This window comes from Clarias gariepinus, chromosome 11, assembly GCF_024256425.1.
Source record: "Clarias gariepinus isolate MV-2021 ecotype Netherlands chromosome 11, CGAR_prim_01v2, whole genome shotgun sequence".
Taxonomy (NCBI): domain Eukaryota; kingdom Metazoa; phylum Chordata; class Actinopteri; order Siluriformes; family Clariidae; genus Clarias; species Clarias gariepinus.
Window position 1 is genome coordinate 25158328 of NC_071110.1, and position 22438 is coordinate 25180765.

At 38.6% G+C, this 22438-nt stretch overlaps 1 protein-coding gene across 2 annotated transcripts in view; it reads left to right on the forward strand.

Annotated features, from left to right (window-relative positions):
• Nucleotides 1-22438, forward strand: part of grik4 (glutamate receptor, ionotropic, kainate 4) — a 236329-nt gene that overhangs the window by 106359 nt on the left and 107532 nt on the right. For both annotated transcript variants that reach the window (XM_053507303.1, XM_053507304.1), the window contains exon 6: nt 11476-11529. In XM_053507303.1, coding sequence (XP_053363278.1) covers nt 11476-11529 — 54 coding nt within the window. The remainder of the gene's footprint in view (nt 1-11475; nt 11530-22438) is intronic.

Here is a 22438-nt window from a genome sequence, read left to right on the forward strand (position 1 = left end):
AACATTTTTTTTCTGCAACTAAGTCTGCAGTCTGATCATCCTCTGTCAATGTCAATCCGCTTTACATTCCTGAAGAATTTCATCAGAACTTCTGGTTTGACTTTAACTTCCCCTCACATATTTGGTCACCCTAGGAAGTGTCCATTCTGCCACAAGAGCAGTAGTGAGCTCTCAGGCACTAATAGGGGCAATAGAGGCCTGGTGTGTAAGTCGACAATTCAACTCATCCCAAACGAGCCCAATGTGGTTCAAATCCAGACTCTGTGCGGGCCAATTGATTTATTCCATGGCTGGGAAAGACCCACATGTGGGTCTGATGAATTGGCATCTACATACACTTGGCTATATGGTGTATCTTTTCAGAAACAACTTGGTACTCAACTTTCCGATTTGGAGTGAGCCTTTTTTGTGCAAGTCATCTAAACGTCCTGGAAAGAATCATAGATTTGTGAGTCTCACTAAGTATGTTCAAGAAGGCTATTGGCTTGTTCAGAAAAGGTGAACATTTTCTGCCTTTTTTCTGCACTTCACTTGTGTGTAGTGCTTGCAGTTGTACACTCCATAGTTTAACAGTCTATTAGTACCGAATGGCACTCTTATTATGACTGGTGTTGCCATGTTTTCACATCTTGTTTAGTATTTTTTCATTTCCTCACCACTTACATTTGTTCAGTTACCTGTCAGACATCTTGTTTGATGTGTTGCCTTATTTTATACTCTGTGATTTCTCACTTCCCTGTCTCCTCTGTGTTGTGTTGTCTGGTATGTGTCTAGAGTTGGATTCTGTACTGTTAATATTGCTCAGGGGTTGCTAAACCTGAGCTATGTTCAACACTAAGCCAATGATTTCCTAATTGCTCATCTCTGGTTCATAGCTTATCTCTCATAAACCTGACTCACACAGTCAGACTTTTGTTTAAAGTCTGCCCGTGTGAGTATGCCTGTGACTCTGGGCGAGCGAGGGTCATTGACTGGACAGGCTCCCACCTCATGATACAGTGAGAGCCCTTCAAACCAGAGAGAACAAGAGTAGCTGAGTGGGACAGGCTCCTGTCTCGCAATCTGACAAAAGCCTGACTGCACAGAGCGCAAAAGTGTCCAGGATAAAGAGGTTTCTCATACTGTGAACCAATCAAGGGCTGATGTCACAGAGCCTGAGGGTGTCCAGGCTGAGCAGGGGCCCTGTACAGAAGCCCTAAGCTGTTTCAGCTCTGCTAGAAATCACGCCCCCTACACAACACTCTTGCTTAAAGCTAGACTTTCTTTCTTATTGCTTTAAGCTTAGCACTCAGTGGACCTGCAGCCTCCACAGACCACCCTTATAGTTTTACTACTGTGAAGATCAACCTGGCGATTTCCACACACCAGCAGCATAGAGATGTCAGATGCAGCTTCTCACGCCAGATGTGAATTACTTCCCATTTTACTCAAGGCCATGAAGCTTTCCAACTTCCAGCCCATGCCAAACTCATCGCTAGGCATTGTGCCAGGTTACATTTAGGGATACACCCGCCATGGGGGCTACATCCCCCATGACCTTTATCATACCCTCTGCATTGGGGGAACCTACTGGTGATAGTGTGGATGCACTGGTACACTTGTCGGGATGCCAGCCTTTAGATGGGTGTTCTTTCACTGTTTTCCCATGCAATCTCTGGTTAGTGTTTATAGGACTCTTATTTGACTGATTGTATTACTGTTCACTTCTGTTCTATTTAATCAGTTTTAGATGTTTGTCATTTGTTTAATCAGTTGCTTTATTTAAACTCTGTATTCTCTCAGTTCCCTGCCAGCTGTGTTCTGTTCTTTTTCTGGATGTTCACACCAAGCTAATGCTACGCTAATTGCTAGTTTCCCATTTTTAACTTAGTGCTGTCTTTTTGTTGTATTTTTATTTAATAATGCACTTTAATAAGCATTTGCTTTGGTCCACATCCTGCCTCACAGCTCCGATACCAGACCAAATGGAGTTCACCAGCCTCCTTTGTTAAAGTTTCAAAGTCTGTCACTGACATTTGCAGTGATGCATTCTCTTCTATTTACTCTTCCTGGCCTTATTCAAGTATTAGGATTGCCATCTTAAGTCATTCCTTGGCTTTTCTTGTTGCTATGGTAACACTGGTGCTGTGCTTTGCCAGTGAATAGTGCAGTTCACAACAGGGAGGATTTGCTTTTCTCTCGCCCTGCCATATCTCCCTGGCCTCCTCATCATCTCCCACACACCCCTTTTTCAATGTGAGGAGCATGCATGCAGCGTAGCGGGAGAATTGGCTGTTGTTCAACTGACGATATGGCCAAGCGTGGCAGAGCTGTTTGCCAATGCTCAAGCTGATGCTCCTGCGTACACGTTCCAATTACATGGTCAGTTGCAAGGGCAATTCTTACATTATAGAATACTGATGCATGGACACAATTATTATAAGCCTAAAAAAAACCCATGTGGCTGTTGTAGCTAGTTTAACCCTCATTCGCTTTAATAAATAGGATAAAATTGGAAGGAAATATGCAATTTAAGAGCAAAAGCAGGGCTTGATTGGACTTGTATAGAGCGAGAAACTGCCTTTCTGTAGTCTTACCTGACATGAAATTTAAAAGGGTTTACTAATGTACTTTTACAACTGCTTTATTCCGTGGTTGTTATGCATTATTATTATTATTATTATTATTATTATTATTATTTGTATTTGTATTTGTATTTGTATTATTATTATTATTATTATTATTGAACGTAGTAGTAGTACTGTAGTAGTAGTCCTAGCAAGCTGTAAGTTTTGAGCACAGCCCTTATCCCTCAAAAACTTATGTACAATGTATTACGTCTTATTCTTCTCAAGAAAATAAGAAAAATGAATTTCCATTTGTACAGATTGTAAATTTATAATATCACCATATTTTTTTTTTTTACAATATAATGCAATTTAACTTATCCCAAACCAGTGACAATGTGGTTCAAATCCAGACATTGATTTATAAGCCACTTAGTTGTATTTTTCAATTACTGTCATTTTCTACTTGACAATTACTGATTAATTCCATGAATCCATTAAGAAGTTTGGCAGATAGTGGTCGGAAGGCCTTCAACTCTCTTCAAGGCTCTATGCTATTTATGCTTTATTCTTGTGTGTGTTATGTCTTGAAAAAAAAAACATTTATGATTATGCTAACAATCACACTGATTCATGAAGGGATTGATAATGGAAATGATTACTTTGAGTCAGGCTTTTCATTGTTCATGAAGCTTTGAATACTGAGTGAGGAGTTTCTACTGTTGTAAGTCTATTAGCGTTGACAATGGAAAAGAGTTTTCTGAATAGCCGTGCTTGCCATGCGATTGTTAAGGCTGTTCCTCAGTGAAATAGTGCTTAATTTATGCACATTGTGATTATGCCTGTTTGCTTTTGAAGATTTTGTAAAGCACTTGATAAAGGTTGCAGGGCATTTCATTGCTAAATTATGGTTCTGTAAGAAAATGTCATTCTTTTGAGAAAGATATTTAGAAAATGTTTTTGGACTTTTAACAACAAGGAAAGCTGTAACATGACGCAAAGAAATATACCAATAGCCATGGTAGTCTTTTAAACACATTTGTTGAAATATGACTTATGGTTTGTGGTAAACCTAACATAATTAAATAGTTAAGTCTTTGGCCATACCCCTAATAATGGCATTTAAAACTCACCTATACAAACCCCAGATCATTGCTTGGCTATCGGGATAAGGTGAGATTCTATAACGCAGTCATGCAGTAGACAGAAATAAAATTGCATAAATAACCAGCATTCTGTATTACTCTACCTTAGTGAGAATCATTTGCATAACACATATGCACAGTGTTATTTGGAGCCAACAACTTAAAGATACTTGGTAATAATCACCAGAATTATGTCACTGATGAGTGTTGATACAGTATTAACCTTGTAGAACCTTAGACAGGCAGACTCCTGAAGTGAAATGTTTGTCAGTAATGTGCATAACAAAACACAGATTATACAGGTAATCCCCGACTTATGAACATTTTAGTTACAAATTTCCGCAGATACGAACGAACCACGGTTCTACTTCCGGTTCTACTTCCAACTACTTCAATCGCGGAAGTAGCTAACGTGTACTGTACAAAAAATAGACACTGCAGTGCACCAAATACCAATATTTAATGTACAATTATAAACAGTATTTTCAGTGTGTAAGTGAATGTATAAAATGTATAAAGTCCGGTATTGTGTGCATGTGAGGGTGCGGGAGAAATGATTCTGTCTGATTCAGTGTTATCTCAACAGAGCCTATATATACAGTATGTCCATAGGGCATAGCGATGACTATAAAGTCATCTATAGCAAATTCTCTCGAGTTTCTGCTCAAACTCAATATTTGTCCCTCCTATAGTGGTTCTGGTGATACTAAATAACTTCTTACCTGCCCCTGTACTGCTACATTTGTTACCAGAGCATGGTAGACTAAGGACCAGTGATCACATTTTTAATTGTACCATCAAAATTAAATCCATATGTTTTGTACACTTGGGTAAACCATGAGCCGGATCTGTCAACTGATCACCATGGAATAGCAAGTTGGATCCATCGCACAAGGCAATTTACATAAAGTCCTATCCGAAGGTATATGGAATGGGAAAAAAATTTGCTGAAGACATTTGGGTTTGAGATATACAGTGGTGTGAAAAACTATTTGCCCCCTTCCTGATTTCTTATTCTTTTGCATGTTTGTCACACTTAAATGTTTCTGCTCATCAAAAACCGTTAACTATTAGTCAAAGATAACATAATTGAACACAAAATGCAGTTTTTAAATGAAGGTTTACGTTATTAAGGGAGAAAAAAAACTCCAAACCTACATGGCCCTGTGTGAAAAAGTGATTGCCCCCCTTCTTAAAAAAATAACTTAACTGTGGTTTATCACACCTGAGTTCAATTTCTGTAGTCACCCCCAGGCCTGATTACTGCCACACCTGTTTCAATCAAGAAATCACTTAAATAGGAGCTATCTGACACAGAGAAGTAGACCAAAAGCACCTCAAAAGCTAGACATCATGCCAAGATCCAAAGAAATTCAGGAACAAATAAGAACAAAAGTAATTGAGATCTATCAGTCTGGTAAAGGTTATAAAGCCATTTCTAAAGCTTTGGGACTCCAGCAAACCACAGTGAGAGCCATTATCCACAAATGGCAAAAACATGGAACAGTGGTGAACCTTCCCCGGAGTGGCCGGCCGACCAAAATTACCCCAAGAGCGCAGAGACAACTCATCCGAGAGGCCACAAAAGACCCCAGGACAACATCTAAAGAACTGCAGGCCTCACTTGCCTCAATTAAGGTCAGTGTTCACGACTCCACCATAAGAAAGAGACTGGGCAAAAATGGCCTGCAAGGCGATTAACAAGGCGCAAACCACTTTTAAGCAAAAAGAATATTAAGGCTTGTCTCAATTTTGCTAAAAAACATCTCAATGATTGCCAAGACTTTTGGGAAAACACCTTGTGGGCAGACGAGACAAAAGTTGAAGTTTTTGGAAGGTGCGTGTCCCGTTACATCTGGCGTAAAAGTAACACAGCATTTCAGAAAAAGAATCTCATACCAACAGTAAAATATGGTGGTGGTAGTGTGATGGTCTGGGGTTGTTTTGCTGCTTCAGGACCTGGAAGGCTTGCTGTGATAGATGGAACCATGAATTCTACTGTCTACCAAAAAATCCTGAAGGAGAATGTCCGGCCATCTGTTCGTCAACTCAAGCTGAAGCGATCTTGGGTGCTGCAGCAGGACAATGACCCAAAACACACCAGCAAATCCACCTCTGAATGGCTGAAGAAAAACAAAATGAAGACTTTGGAGTGGCCTAGTCAAAGTCCTGACCTGAATCCTATTGAGATGTTGTGGCATGACCTTAAAAAGGCGGTTCATGCTAGAAAACCCTCAAATAAAGCTGAATTACAACAATTCTGCAAAGATGAGTGGGCCAATATTCCTCCAGAGCGCTGTAAAAGACTCCTTGCAAGTTATCGCAAACACTTGATTGCAGTTTTTGCTGCTAAGGGTGGCCCAACCAGTTATTAGGTTCAGGGGGCAATTACTTTTTCACACAGGGCCATGTAGGTTTGGATTTTTTTCTCCCTAAATAATAAAAACCATCATTTAAAAACTGCATTTTGTGTTTACTTGTGTTATCTTTGACTAATAGTTAAATGTGTTTGATGATCAGAAACATTGTGTGTGACAAACATGCAAAAGAATAAGAAATCAGGAAGGGGGCAAATAGTTTTTCACACCACTGTATATACATTGGGATTTTGCCTCAACCTGAAAAGGGTTTAAAGTAACGTCGCTGTTATTCGCAACGTTTAGAACAGCTGAGGATTAGTTTGATGAATATAATACTGCTGGGATAAAATCAGATAAAATGAAAGTCTTAGGGTTTTCTGTGTAATCTGTGCTATGAGGAGAAGTGAAATCTCTGTGATATACAATTGTGTGAATTTTGCTGATGTGGCATTTTTGGAAGGGTTAGTGCTTATTATAAAATATATGATTAGTAAAAGGTGAATATAGTGTATAGTGACAACTACAGTGACAAAGAAAAAGTGCTATATTTAATGTATATTGTGTCCCAATAGTTTTGTGCTGGTTGCCAAAGATGCAAAAGCATGGAGGGCATTGTACTTTTTTAACTGACCGGACCACTTTTAAAATCCTTTTTTTTTTTGGCTCAATAATGCATTACAGCAAAAGTATAAATATTTGTTTTTTATCTCTTCCGTCTTTTTAAGTAACATGCATGTCTCCCACATGCAACCAACTGATATTTTCTCCCTCTTTATGCAATATGAAACTACCAGACCTATTCTGCATGCATCATCATCATCATCTTACATGCATTTTGACTGACTAAACAGACGATAATAGGAACGATAATATGAACGATAAAAAAATAAAGCAATGTGCATTGTCACAAGGTTAATTGGAAGAACTGAATGCTTTGATAATTCCAATACAGTGGAGCCTTGGATCGCGAGCATAATTCGTTCCAGAAGTGTGCTTATACATCAAAACACTTGTATATCAAAGCGAGTTTTCCCCATAAGAGTTAATGAAAACTCAGACGATTTGTTCCACAACCCAAAAATATTTATATAAAAATAATAAATACAAAATATAAAGTAAAAATAAAACAAATTAACCTGCAGCTTTGAAAAGTGAAGCTGACAGTTCTGTAACTCATGCCTTTATTAACAACAGAAAGGCATAAAGTTATAACAAAACCTAATGACACGCGCACTGCTTCCTGGATTCAGCTGCATTGTTCTCCAGTTCTTTTTGAACATGCCAATCCTCACCATTACCCACTACTCCCATTTAGTGGATAGGTGGGTTTAATGTTCATTTATCCACTAGATGGCAGTAGAAAGGGTAATGGTAAGGTTATTAGGTAAGGTAAGTTATATTTATTACATATATGTATATAGTGCATACAGAAAGTATTCACAGTGCATCACCTTTTCCACATTTTATGTCACAGCCTTATTCTAAAATTGATTCAATTCTTTTGTTTCCTTTTCAGAATTCTACACACAACACCCCATAATGACAACATAAAAAAGTTTACTTGAGATTTTTGCAAATTTATTAAAAATAAAAAAAAATGAGAAAGCACATGTGCAGTACATAAGTATTCACAGCCTTTGCAAAATTGAGCTCAGGCGCATCCTGTTTTCCTTACATTTACATTTACATTTAGTAGACGCTCTTATCCAGAGCGACTTACATTTTTATCTCATTACACATCTGAGCAGTTAAGGGTTAAGGGCCTTGCTCAATTGCCCAACAGTGGCAACTCGGTGGTTGTGGGGTTTGAACCTGGGATCTTCCGAACCGTAGTCCAATGCCTGATCAAAAGTTTAGGACCACACCTGAAAAAAAACCCGTAAACCCCCCCAAAACAGAAATCAAACTTCCAAACATGATGTGATGTTATTCTCCTGGAAGAAGTCCCTTGTCCTGCCCGACCACGTTCAAAAAGGGAGAGTTTTTTTGCCTTTGCCATAGGAACATGTGACTACATGAGAGAAAATGACAATGAATCAACATCATTGCACAGATTTGACCTCTTAAAGGCATGTGGTCCTAAAATTGTAATCAGCTGTAAAACAGCCTGTTTCAGTTTAATCGTTATTTTCATTTAATTGAATGCTCAAAAAATGTTTTTTATCCCACTCCAATTTCTGCTTGTTGCATGTTGAAGCTCTACTTGGAACCTTGGTAAGATCCAACCAGGCAAAATATGATGATTTTTCAAGTGGTCTTAAACTTTTGATCGGGACTGTAGTTAGCACCCATCACCTGGCACCTCTAGGGTCTGGGTTTGATTCCCGGCCAGGCTTGATTCCCGTCTCTGTGTGCATGGAGTCTCCCCGTGCTTGGTGGGTTTCCTCCATCACAGTCTGCACACCCAAATTGCCTGCAGTGTGTAATGGGTGTGTGAATGGGTGTGTGAGTGTGTGTATGTGTGTGTGCCCTGCAATGGAGTGGCACCTTGTCCAGGGTATACCCTGCCTCGTGCCTTAAGCCTCCTGGGATAGGCTCCAGGTTCCCGCGACTCTGAATACAGGATAAAGTGGTATAGAAGAAGAATGAGTGAGTAAGTGAGTGAACTGTAGCAGAAGGCAGGTTGTTTGCCAGAGGGCTAGAGAGCTGTACAAAAATGAGTATCTGCAGGCAACAGGGAGGCATGATGGAGGTTCCTTGCAAGTCCTTGCATTTCTACAAATTGAGTTGGAGATTTGCTCAGGATTAATGGTGTCCTCAATGCTGAGAAATACAGGCAGATGCGTATCCACCATGCCATATCATCAGGGAGCCTTCTATTTGGCCCTAAATGTATTCTGCAGCAGGACAACATACAAATACAGCCAATATCATTCAAAATTATCTTGATCGTACAAATAAACGAGGAGTCCTGGAAGTAATTGTTTGGCTCCCACAGAGTCCTGATCTCAGCATTACAGTATCTGGGATTACATAAAGGATATATCCAGGATATGTGGAACAACCTACCACATACCACAAGTTCCTTCAAAAGCCTACAGGAATTCCTACTGTTTAAGAGTGGTCACACCAAATACTTCGACTTGATTTCAAAATCTTGTCTGTTCACTTTCCATATTGTTCACTGATAAAAAGAAACTCACAAAACTTCTATATTTGAAAGCACTCTTAAGTTACAGCATTTTTCCACCCAACCTAAAACTTTCACACAGTACTGTACATTCAAGCCATTCCCTGATACAGATATCACAACATTGTTTCCACATAAATAAATAAATAAATTAGACATTTTCCTGAGTTATTAAACCAAGAAGACTGAGTGCCGAAACAATGATGAGATGATGGGCTCTTCAGAAAACATGGCAGACATTTCTTACAAAAAGGTCATAATGAGACCCAAGAGAGATGCTACAGTATCCTTCATGCTGTTGAGTGATGAATTGGCAGTTATTGCCTATATAGGGACCTGCCTCTGTCTGGCTGTCCCTGGAGAAAAGCTAGAATATTTGGAATCAGGCAATGCACTGGATCCAAATGAGCTGCAGAGCATTCATCTTGTAGCATTCATCTTGTAGTGCTTGTAGAGCATTCATCTTGAACTGTAGAGCATTTATCTTGTAGTCTCTTGTAGCCTTCTATGTAGAAGATAAGATTACTTGTATAAAAAGGTTCTTGCATACAGGAAGAACATGGGTAGCATTGTTCGAGTTTCTTATCTATTCTACAGATAGGCTAAATCCTTGCCATCCCAAGATGTTCCCACAATGAACATAAGAAGTGAAGAAACCAAGGTCTTGCAGGCCATCTCACAGGCCACAGGCAGGACTTTGTGGGCTAATTGTAATATTCTGCACAATGCAGAAGCTTTTTAATAACTAGCTAATTAACTGTTCTGGGGTTGAATTTCAAATAGTGTAAGATGGAAAGCTACAGTAGTGCACTGTGTATAGTGTTCAATCTCTTATTACATACACCCCAAGAAGTGCCCTAAATCATGGGTTAGAGAGGGTTTTGGGATTCAGACTTTTGTTAAATGGTTATCTTTGTACTTTCGACACTAGCCACATGTCGTTCAAAGGCAGTTCCGAAAGACTTTAAAGCAATTTCTAAGCAGAGAAGTCTAAGTGTTCTTTAAGGTTTCAACATTATCAGATGAGTTTTTTTGCTGAAAGTGCTTGCGTGACTGGTTTTAAATGTACTGTAGGTTTTGGTAACGGACCCCTTTTGTTATTGTCCTTAAGTGGGCAGGAACATAGATGACAGTTTTTGTGAGGTCTGCCTGTGGATTGTGGTGGCGGAGGCAGGGATAGGAAAACATTCATAGTGAAGTTAGGGGAGACAATAAATACAACATTACATAAATAAAATTTATTTTATTTATTAAAAATCTTTAAAATTGTGACCCCTTTAAAGTGTTCATGTTCCAGCCGGTAATGGTTACGTGGGTATGACATCATCATCATTATTATTGTTCACTCAGTGGTAAGTTACTCGCCTACGATATGGAAGGTCCAGGTTCAATTCCCAGCCAGTGCCCGAACCCCAGCCACGGCCTGTGCCGAGTTGTTGTGAGGATCTGTTGGTCCGCTGTGGCCACCCTTCAATGGGAGCAGCCTAAAGACCAACAACAACATTATTATTATTATTATTATTATCATCATCACATTATTATTACTGATGACATTAACATATGAAAAGTAAGCATCTTTACGAACCACTTCAGCTTCTTGAAATTTTAATTTGACAGAAACTGAAGTACTTCTACGGAACACAAAAGCATGTTGTGTTGAGCAGATCCCTGGTTGAGTAGACCCTGTGGGTTTAATAGTTTTAATGTACCGGTGTCTAAGAGAGAGAGCAAAGTTTATGAAAAAGATTCCGTCAAATCTGTGGATATGGTCCCTCAGGTGGACTTATTTTGCCTTCTTTTGATGCTTTTTTAAAAATATTTTTATTTATACGTTTTTTTTTAATATAAAATTTACCACTTCTCAGATCCTCAGAATCAAAAACACAGACACTCGACACATATGCATGTACAATGTGTCCACTCTGTCTTAGTAGAGTCTCATAGCAAGTAATTATTGAAATGTTCTAACACTTGTCACATTAAATTGAAATGCTTTTGTGGCTGTTTCCCAGGTAACAATGGGTAATAATTGAATAGAATAGTCTAGTGGGTCATGAGTACCATGCTCCTTTGTTGTCTTTGATCTGTATCTAAGCAGAGCTTAAATCTCCATACACCATGTTGTTCCTATCTGCTGAGTAAAAGGAAAACACTGTAGGCAATCGTGATGCTCAGATAATACAAATGCCTAATTTTGATCAATGAAAGAAGCCTTTCATACAAAGGCAGTGTGTAATGTGGTTGTCATGAAATGAAGTTTGTTTGTTTTTTCTGTCTCTTTTTTTCCCTCCTAGGCATCCGAGTTAGGAATGCTTTCTGTCTACTACACCTACATCTTCACCTCACTGGTAAGACTCTTTGACCTGTTGCTCTTTCCTGCTGAGTTCATGGTGCATGGTCCTGCTGTGCCGATCATGGCCTTCTAAGCATAGTTCATTTAACAGTTCTTCACTTGGATTTGACTTGAAAAAGCTTCATTTCAAGCAATATTTATAATCCGTTCCTGTATTCCCTCTGGTCCTCCTGTTTCAGCCAATCATCCTAAAGACTACAAATTGATTCATGCTTTGCCAAAGATCTGTCTCCATTATGTCATTATCACTTCTTGCAAATGGCCTGAGAGACATGAACATTGGCCGGTATTTCAGTGAAGCAGACAGATGTGTTTTTTTTTAATGCCAGTGTGTGATAATGAGACACCCAGTAGAAGCAGTGATAACTAATCCTATTTACACACATTGCAGCCGTCATGCTAAAAGATTTGTCCCAGGTTTTTGGCCGATGTGTATGAATGGGTAGTGAGCTCTACATTATTACTCTACATTAGAGCAATGGAGTGTGTCTGCTGCCCATGGGCATTTCTTTTGTTCAATGAGAGTCAAGTGCATACTGCTGTGTTTAAAGGTATTGGCATTAAAGCTTTCTTCCCTGTGTGATAGTTGTTTACACCCTTTTGTAATACAGCTGTAATGAGAAAACCTCCAAAACTAAATGCTTGCATTAAATGATTTCTTTTGCATTATTAGTTGCTCAACCAACAGGAAAGAAACTCAATATTTAGTGAGTGCGCAAAACAAAATAAAGTCAAAATGGATATGCCAGCGGGATTCAGGAAAGGCTAAAGGGTTGACAGACATAGCAGTGTTCAGTATAGATAATCAGTTTCTTAAATCTGTTGATATTGGACAGAAATGTGCTGTAGGTTTAGTCTCAGTGTATAAATTGGACACGCCAAACATTTTGTCTTATTTATAGCTTTTAGAGAATTTTCCACTGTATGTATCTTGTATCACTTAGTGACCTTATTAGCTTAGGACCTCCAGGGTCCAGGTTTGATCACTGCCTCGGGTCTGAGTGCATGGAGTTTTCATGTTCTCCCCAGGCTTGGTGGGTTTCCACCGGGTACTCTGGTTTTGTCCCATAGACATGCAGATTAGACTAACTGGTGTTCTCAAGTTGCCTGTAGTTTGTTAGCAGCTCATCCAGCTTGGTGGATTTCCACCCACATTCCAAAGACATGCAGATACTGTAAGGCTGACTCACGTTCCAAAATTTCCTCATAGTGTGCAAATGAGCATGTGTGTGTATGTGTTTTTGTGTGCCCTGCTATTGATTGAAACCACGTCCAGGGTGTACCCCACCTCGTGTCCTAGGTCTCCTGGGATAGCCTGTACAGGATAAAGCGGTATACAGTATATGATAAGTGATATATCTTGTTTATGATATTCCCTTTCATCTTCCCTTTCTTAATTATTAGTACTATTCACTAATTCTAGTATCCCACAAATGCTATAGTAAATTTTGGATCAAGGGTTGATTCCGAACTAAGCGTTAAATTCTTTGAAAAGTCACTATTTGTGTGTGTTTAAGTTCTATTCTTAAGATAGTCCAAAGAAAGTCCTTCAGGCACATGCATATGCCAACATAGCAAACAAACATTTGTTGATGCTCAGTGTTCCAGAAAAAGACTGAAACTACCACTACGTGATTAGAAAATCCTGGCTTGTTTTCGGAAATTGTCAAAGTTAGTCTGGTTAAGTGCCAGTCTCCCAGAAGTAGCATAAGGAAAAGCCGTCTCGTCTGTGTGTCTCCATTTGTTTTTGATAGCAAAAACATCCTTGTGTGATCAATAACAATTTTTCATGGACTATAGAACACAACAAGACCACATGCCAGCAATATTGAATACACAGTGAACTGCATAGTTATTGACTCCTTTCAAAATATCGGGCAAAAATTTTTTTTCTAAATAACCACTACACACATTGATGTTTCTTTGCAAACAACTGAAAAAACTTCTTGCCTCTAATAAAAAAATGTATCATCCTTAATTGTTTACTACCATACTATTATAATTTTAAAAAAAAATGCACATCTTGTGTGATGTATTTGCTTGTGCTGTACTGGTCAGTCACGTTTAGGTTTTTGAAATATTCTCTTGTGTAATATTATGAACAAAGTCTATGGTTGGGAGATATTAAAACATGGAGAGATTTTGTCACTGCTAAACTGTAGAAATGCTAATTCCTTATGGAATAACAACGCAGCAGTAAAATGAGTTTATTTTCTAAATTAAGCCGCTCTAAAAGGAACAGAACAATATATTTACTGATTATGGAATATCATATTTCGGCATGCCTGGTTCCCCTGTTGGTGAGGCTTTAAGACATCATTGGCATTAGATTTGTATAAGCAATAATGCCTTGCCATGTAAAATAGTGTTTTCATTACTTGTTTGACTAGTGCTAAGGGACTCTTCACAGCATTATATAGGAAAATGTTTTTTTTTTACTCCTAGGGAACCTTAACGCATTGAATAAACATTTCTTCCACTGTAAATGTATACTGCTCAGTTACTGTAATGCAGTAATGTATCACAATTATGAGTGTATATTTGAGATGTATGCAAACGTCAGGGATTGGTGCGTAACACGGTTTCGCAGGCATAGTTCGGAACATTCATGGTATAGTAGGCACTAGTGATGGGTCGTTCATGAACGATTCGTTCTTTTTGAACAAGTCTTTAAAGTAACTCAGAAGAACGAGTAGTCTCACAGGGTGATTCGTTAATTTTCTACTGGGCGTGCATGTTTATAAAATGGCAAAACCTCTATAGGTTATGTACAGGAAACAGAAATGTCTTTTGTCACGTGACTCCCATAGACTCTATGCAGTGCAGTAGATTCAAAAGAACAAACGACTCGGACTAGAAGACTCTTGAGAAAACCGCTCTATTCTGTTTCCTGTGTAATGCACTGTATAGCGTTTATGAGACTCATGTGACAAAAGAGCGACCAATTTGGTACCAAAAGATATAAGAGGTGAGCTGCTTATTCTGTTTATCATAATATGTTCTTAACTGCGTTGTAATATTTTTATTACTGGAACTCTAGCCAAAATTTGTGTCTGTAGACGTGTTGAGGTCTGTTTATTGAAAATGTAACATTTTACTTCATTTCTGATCAAAAGAACGAAATGAACCAAATGACTCAAAAAAAGATTTGTTTATTTTAATGAACAAGATTCAAAGAACCGAGTCACTAAAATGATCCAAACTTCCTAGTTGGCACGTACCCTTCTTCGTTTAAAAAAAATTTAGCGGTTAAGAAGTCGGTTTTTTGCTTCATATTGGTTTAAACCTTTATTTAAGGACATTTTAATTAAAATGTGGAATGAAAGTGGCATAGTGACCTTTCACCTCCAGGGTGTTTGTAAAATCTCCCTGTGCTTAGTGGGTTTTCTCCTACAGTCCAAACACATTAAGAAGAGGCTAATTTGCCACAGTGTGTAACTGGGTTTGTGTACCCTGCAATGTGTTGGCGTACCCCACCTCATGCCCGAAGTCCCTGGATAGGCTTCCTGAAACCCTAAACAGGATAAGCAGTTTAAAAAAAATGAATAAATTAATGAAAGAATATTGGATCCCTATCTCAAAGGTTTTCAAGGACAAAAAGGGCTTGACCTTTGTCAAGGAACTCTCATTTGAAAGATGCTAGATTTGACAACTAAGCTTATTAATTCAAAATCATTGTCATATATCTCATCAAAATTAGTATGCCTAAAGGGCAAAGCAGCGTTCAGAAGAACCCAGCGAGTCAATAGGTCTAAAAGTCTCCATTTTAGTGACTCACTCATCGTCTGAACTGCAATATCCTGTATTCAGGGTCGTGGGGGGTCTGGAGCTTATCCCAGCAGTACTAGAGATAAATTAATAAATGATTTATTTTTATTATTATTATTTTATTTCTAACTTACTGACAATTAGAGTCTGTAGAGTGTGTTTTTTATGACCAGATCATCTCTCATTCACCTCCCTTTGTATCTCTTTCCCACACTTTTCTCTGCATTGGTTTTGATGCCAATTACGCTTATGTTACAAGCTAACGCTACCTTAAATGAGTTTTTAAAAAATGGCTCTAGAGAGCTTCTTTGATAAAAGGAAAAACACCCTATGATGAGAAGACTCTAAGAATGATGAGGAGACTCTGAGACTGGTAACAAGAAAAAAAGCTGCATTAAAAGGAAATGTCAATAGTCCTACCTTAATTAAGGGTTTATCGCAACATGTGAATCACATGCTCCGAGCCCACACTGTATTGTATAAGATCTAATGCCTTAAAAGTATATTTGCGACAACCCTAACGTTCTGGTTTAAAATTAAAGCCTAATATCTTGAGATCACCACAAAGCGCTGAAAATCCTTCCACACTTCGGGTGTCATCATCTCCCATCAATCCAAGATGGGACCGTTTTGCCGCAGGGAAATAAACTCAGAGCTCACACTGATTCTGCATTACGGTATGTTCTATTTATTATGCATTTTATTATGCGTTGTTACGAGCGAACGATGGCCGGTCCACGGAAAATGGTCTTACATAAAACTGGTCCATGGTGCAAAAAGTCCACTGTTCTACAGATATGTCTTAACAACCAGGGATGGTGTGCAACACCTGATTCATGTACAACGACGTGCCCAGACTACCCATGTGGCACCACGCTGTTCCTCAGCCTGCTCCATTTTTCAAAATTATTTCTCTCCAAAAAATAGTGCTCCTAACCATACACCTTGTGTAATACATCATCAGTGAGCCAATATTTTGTTCCTTTCACATCCTAGGTAGAGGATATATACATCTTCCATTATTAGTCCTGCGTTCTCGACAGTCTCTAACACTGCACATGGATTAATCCATCACATGTTGGAGGGATGCAATGGTGAGTGAATGTGGTTTAGGTTATGGGTGGATGTGGTCTGGACAAAAGCTATTTAAAACAAATAAAGACTTGAAAAATACTTAAATTTAAATAAAGACTTGTAGTGGAATTATAGTTTGCATAGTTTGTAGGGCTAAATTACTAAAATATTCGATAGCTACAGCCCTAGTAGTTTGTAATTCCTGTGTTCAGCATTCAATGATGTTCATTAAGCACTGCTGACGGTTGTGGACAATCCCTGCCATTCAGAAGTGTATTTCTTGTTTTGTAAGTCCGCTGTGTTCCATGTAAACGCTTTACACCATGAAGTAAACAGTAGTTCGCAGATCCTGATCAAGATTCGAAGTTTTCTAAAATGTGTGCTATATAGCCTAGCCCCATGCTTACCGCGTTTGTGTGTGTATGTGTGTGCCCAGTGATGGAGTGGCACCCTGTCCAGGGTGTAACCCGCCTCGTGCCCTTAGTCTCTGGGTATAGGCCTTCAGGCCCCCCGCGACCTTGTACACAAGATAAAGTGATGGAAACCACATTCACACATGCGCGTGCACACACACACATATGCAATACCTGTCTGAGCCCTGCACAATCTTAATTATATTTAAACACGTTTTATGTTTAAGGTCACTGAAGAGCCCTCCCTTGAAATTGACTACAGCTTTAAACTCAGTACAAGAATTAGGGCGTCATTCTCATTTCATTTTATTCACTAATAAAGACAAGAATGGAGTTCTGTAGATTCGAAGGCACTCAGGGATCTGAAATATCACAAGACGCTATGGTTATAAACGCTAGCAATGAGTCCCAGACTGCAAACATGGTCACTTATACACACTGGGCACAGCCCGCGACACAGCCTCGGGATGCTCCTACTATTGTAATTGTTATTTCCGAAGCACAAAAAGCGATAAATGTGGGTTGTACTTGTACCAGGTTGTACCACTATACACAGCCGTATTGCTCAGAATTTTGCACGAACACCCACGCAACATAAATAGAAATGTTTGGCCGGGTCTCCCGAGCCCAATAAAATGAAAAGGTAAAAGTGCACCACTTTGATCCCATGACTCCTCGTTCACTCGTTTTCAGGCTGATTGGAAAGCAAGACAGGACGCATTGTAGGGCTTGAAAAACTCTATTGTACATATCAATCAAAATTAATTCACCTCTTCAAAAATGGCACTAAAATCACTTACACATAATTCAGTTTTATTTATTCTACATACACTTCCTGGAATCCCTGGCAGTGCTCAGACTCATATCTTTGCAACCGTATGGGCTAGAAACAAGCTGTTTAAATGTTTTGCTGTCATCCTATTTGGTTACATTTGGTTGTACTTGTTTACACACACATACACACACATGCAGGCACACAGAAACATGCATAAAAATTATCTTTGGGAATGATTTCCATTTATCCATGTACTCATGTTGCTCAATAATACTACCCAAACCTAACCTTAATGTCCGTATCCAAACATAAATCTTTTAGTTCTTCAAATAAACCTTTCATTATGGGGGGGCAAGGTAAATGACCACCACAATGTCAAAATTTATATGAACAATTTTACAGCAACATGAGATGTTTCGAGAAACAAAAAAAAAAATCTAATAAAGCAAAAAGTGGAGAGAGGATATTTTGTGCATGCCTTTTAACACCAGCGGGACTAAAAGAAACCATGCATGAAATCTTCTCTCTATCTCTTTCTCCGCAATGCTTTTTTGCTTTGTTTGAAATAATTGCTTTTTTTTTTCCTTAAATGTCAAAATATTGTGTCAAAATTGTTTTGAATATATCAGTGTGAATTTTGTGTGATTTTGCAAACCGCATAATAAGTGCACCTCCCACGGTTTTGTCACAATGGGTAAATGAGCCTGCAGTTGTGTTTGTGGTCATTTTACTGTAAGTATGCAGTTTAGTATCTGTAATCTTGGATTACTTTTAATACACATAAGGCTAATTGATTGTTTTTGTCTTTTTGTAGGGAAATTAAACAGCAATTAGTAAGAGTCAAAGAGAACAAGTGCCATAGCATGGATGATCGACATAACCAGACAAAGTGAATGCCTCAGCTTTGCACTCATTCCACATGCATCTTACAAAATCACTTGCGTCTTAAGTTCTGAAATGTTATTTCTATGTTATAGACCACATTGTGATTTAGAAGAAAAAAAACAGCTTGCTAAAATGAGTAAAAGTCTGAAAATGGCATTTATCTCATTTTGCTATCAATTTGTTTATAAGTTTCTGTAAAATCTAGAAATTTGTTCCTAAGAAGCAGATAAATATAGTCTAGTGCCAAAACATATACGGCAGGAAGTTTAAATCAAACTGCGTATGATTGTGTGGAATAAGTGAACATAGTTCAGAGTAAATTGCCTTCATTTCTCTACAGAATATAATCCCTTGATACACTAGTGCACTTATCCCAGTGTTTCAAAAGTGCTTGGATACCATCAAGGCAGAAAGTTTTCTCTGTACACCGGCTCCATGATTGGACTGTCTGCGTCATGTCTAAATCACTGGCCTCCCAGGAACTCCTTTAATGAATGGCCCAACATGTGAAAATGGCTTGGCATGAGGTATGAGGACCGTATGTAGCATAACTCCTTGTTCAGAACTTCCTTTAATGTGTAATTTAAAAAAATTTAAGAGTTCCTTTAATGTGCAATTTAAGCGTATTGGTGAATGATTGTATAAACAGTTCCCACAGACAGATGCATCTCTTGTGCAAGCAGGGAGACAAGTTATCCATTGATTTTTAGGCAGAGGATCAGGCATTCCACTTGCTGAATACTCGAGGGGCGGGACTGCAGTGGGCTTCTTGCCAACTCGGCCGGGATTGTCATTTATGGACATACAGCTTTCTTTAAAATAATTGCACCATTCAGTTTTTTTTATTTTTTTATTTTTTTATTAAGGCTAAAAGGCTCATCTGTAGTGTGCTTAAAGTCTTCTGTACTGTAAATGACAATTAAATTTACACCTTGAGAAAGTTCATCACAAGTCCAGGTTTGACCTGAACGCCCCTCATATAAACTGTAACACTCTAAAAATAAGATTCTAAACCAATAGAATACGAACGACCTTTATAACATACAGTATAGCTGGGTAAAAATCATAAGCTGTGTACTTTTTGGCATGTAAAGACAAACGTTGTATCACATTAAATATTTATTTTATTTATTTATTACACATTTTCATAACATTTCTAATATAGTTTTATAAAAGATACTGTGCATCCAATATCATATTGTCATCATCTTTCCAAAAGCTGCCACATGGCATGACTTTTGCATCTCCGCATTATCAATAAAACCTAATAAAACATCATCTCTAAAACATACTGTACACACAAACAATACTAACAGTTCAGTAAACACAGGAAAAGAAATATCTCTTTTTTAAGATTATGCACACAACACGCCATTTCATGGCACTCTGCTATGATTTTAAATTACTCAAGTAAAGGTTCTTGCAGCTCATTCATCAATGTCAACACACACACTGACTATTTCTCCCTATGCATGTCCTCTCTCATTTTTATTTTTTTTCTTCCTCCTCTTTTTTTGCAGTGCCTTTAGTAGTCCTTATCATTTCCTTTTGTGCTCAACCCCTCTCTTTTCCTGTCTTTTTACATTTTTTTGCCACTGTCGCACATCCGCACACAGTCACCTTCCCTCCTGTTGTTTGTTTTTTTTGGCATTAATACATTGGCACTCTTATCTCCACCCGTACTTGTCTCTCAAGCCGTATACCTTCATTCTAGCTCATCCCCTGATCTACCTCTGAACATCAGCCAGCGTTTCGCCTCTTTGTTTATGGTTTCAGCTGCTTCTTTACAACAGGCTGCTTAGAAACCATAAAGTTGCTTCTCCTTTTATACCACATAAAAATGTTGTGAAAAGTCTCTTATTTCTGCCTACCTTTTACCGAAACACTGCAGGTATTTTATGGGATAGGGAAGGATGTAATAAACGAAAGGTAGCACAATAGAACTCATTCTTTATTTTTCTAAGTGATGCTGAAATTCTGTTTGTGTTGCACAAATTTAGTTTATTGTAGGCACATGTGCTTAGAGATTATGTGCAGTGATTTTGCTATAAGGCAGGTAACACCATTTTAGCAATGTTAAAGAAATCTGCTGCTTCTACTGTACATGTGTGTGAAAAGTCCAAGCAGTGTACAGTATGTGTGTGTGTGTGTGTGTGTGTGTGTGTGTGTGTGTGTAAATACGCCTTTTCACTTGGGTCAGAGGTGAGTGGATTGGCCAGCAGCACTACATAAAACAGAACAAAACACAGGAGCTCTCAGCTCAGCTACACCAACATTCTCTAGCCAGTCTATCACAGAGGATACACAATTCAGTAAAACTATATGAGCAGTACATCATTTGATAATCCCTCCATCTCTCTACCTTGTATATAAACCTAACCCGTGACAATAAACTTTTTTTTTTTTTTAACTGGATAAATTTAACTTTAGTCGCCGCCCGGGCACACCGGAAAATAAGTGGGCATAGTGGGCACATGCATTTACTAGGGAAATAACAATACCATTATGACATAATATATAACATAACTATGTAATAATATATAAAACTAAAAAAACATTATTAGCCACTTTTGTTATAAGTTTAAGGCCTCGCCATGGCTGAACTATTAGAGATATTAAAAATCACTTCGCAATTTCGCATCCTCTGTGTCTTGAGATCACGTAGGCCCGGTTTGGTGGCGATTGTATAAATCCCGGAGAAGGAGTATGTCAAATTTCAATGGATGCTTTTTCCAAACAACCCAGAATAACTGACTTCCGGTTGATTAGAGCCCATGACACGCTTAGTGAAAGTTGTTCAGCTCAATGAGATTCAAATGTGCCTATTTTATGTGGGCGGCACGGCGGTATAGTGGTTAGCAATGTCACCTTGTATTTCCAGGGTCCGGGTTTGATTCCCGGCCAGCCTCTATTCCTGTCTCTGTGTGCATGGAGTTTGCATGTTCTCCCCGTGTTTGTTGGGTTTCCTCCAGTTTACTCCAGTAGTCTCCTGGAATAGGTTTCAGGTCTCTGAATACAGGATAAAGCATTATAGACGATGAGTGAATGAGCTGTAGATGTGAGAAGAGGATGAGATACAGAACTATTCATTATAACAATTTGATAATTTTAAGTCCTGCTCTTCATTTGTAATTGCTTGGATGTTCATTACGACAGTTTGAATATTCTATTTGTCCATGTTTAGTCCTTTTAGGCAAAATTGGCATTTCATGTCATCCTCACACTGAAGGATATTCAGCCTGAATTTGCTGTCGCAGGCATAGTTGCAGATCATAAAGCCCAATCTTTAGGCAGGGTTTAAAATCGGCGGTCTAGGGCACATAATATGCCCCGCTCACCGGTGGCCGATTTACTCCTGCTGCAACCAAAGCCAGCTGTTCTGCCAATGGCAAACCATTTGAATAAAATTTGAGTGTGTGTGCAGCAGTGTCACTCATTTCAAAGCCACGGATAGCAGGACAGTAAAACTGAAAGTACAGCTACAAATGCAATAGTGACACTTGAGAAACATTAAGAAATCATATGTAAAAAAAGGACTACCTTTTGTTGTTGAATCCTGGCAGGAGCAAACACGTATCTATAATGTCACAGCTACATCATGACAGGGCAGATCTGGACACAATATAGAAATAGAAAAGGATAAGTTATACCGTACAGGTTTCTACGAACTTATTATCAAGGAAATGTTCTGTTCCTAGAGTTACTATTTTTAAAATGTGTGTCTTTTACTGTATATGTATTTGTTTTCACATTTCAAGTTCAAGTTCAAGTAGGCTTTATTGTCACTTCAACCATATACAGTTAGTACACAGTGAAACGAAACAACGGTTCTCCAGGACCAAGGTGCTACATGCAACATAAACTTACAACATAAATTAACAGAGAAGCTAAACTAGCGACCTAAGAGGCCTTGTTAGCTGGCTAGCAGAGACAAGACAGATAGTCCTATTGCTCCTAAGTAGCCTAAGTGATGTTATTTTGGTCCTACT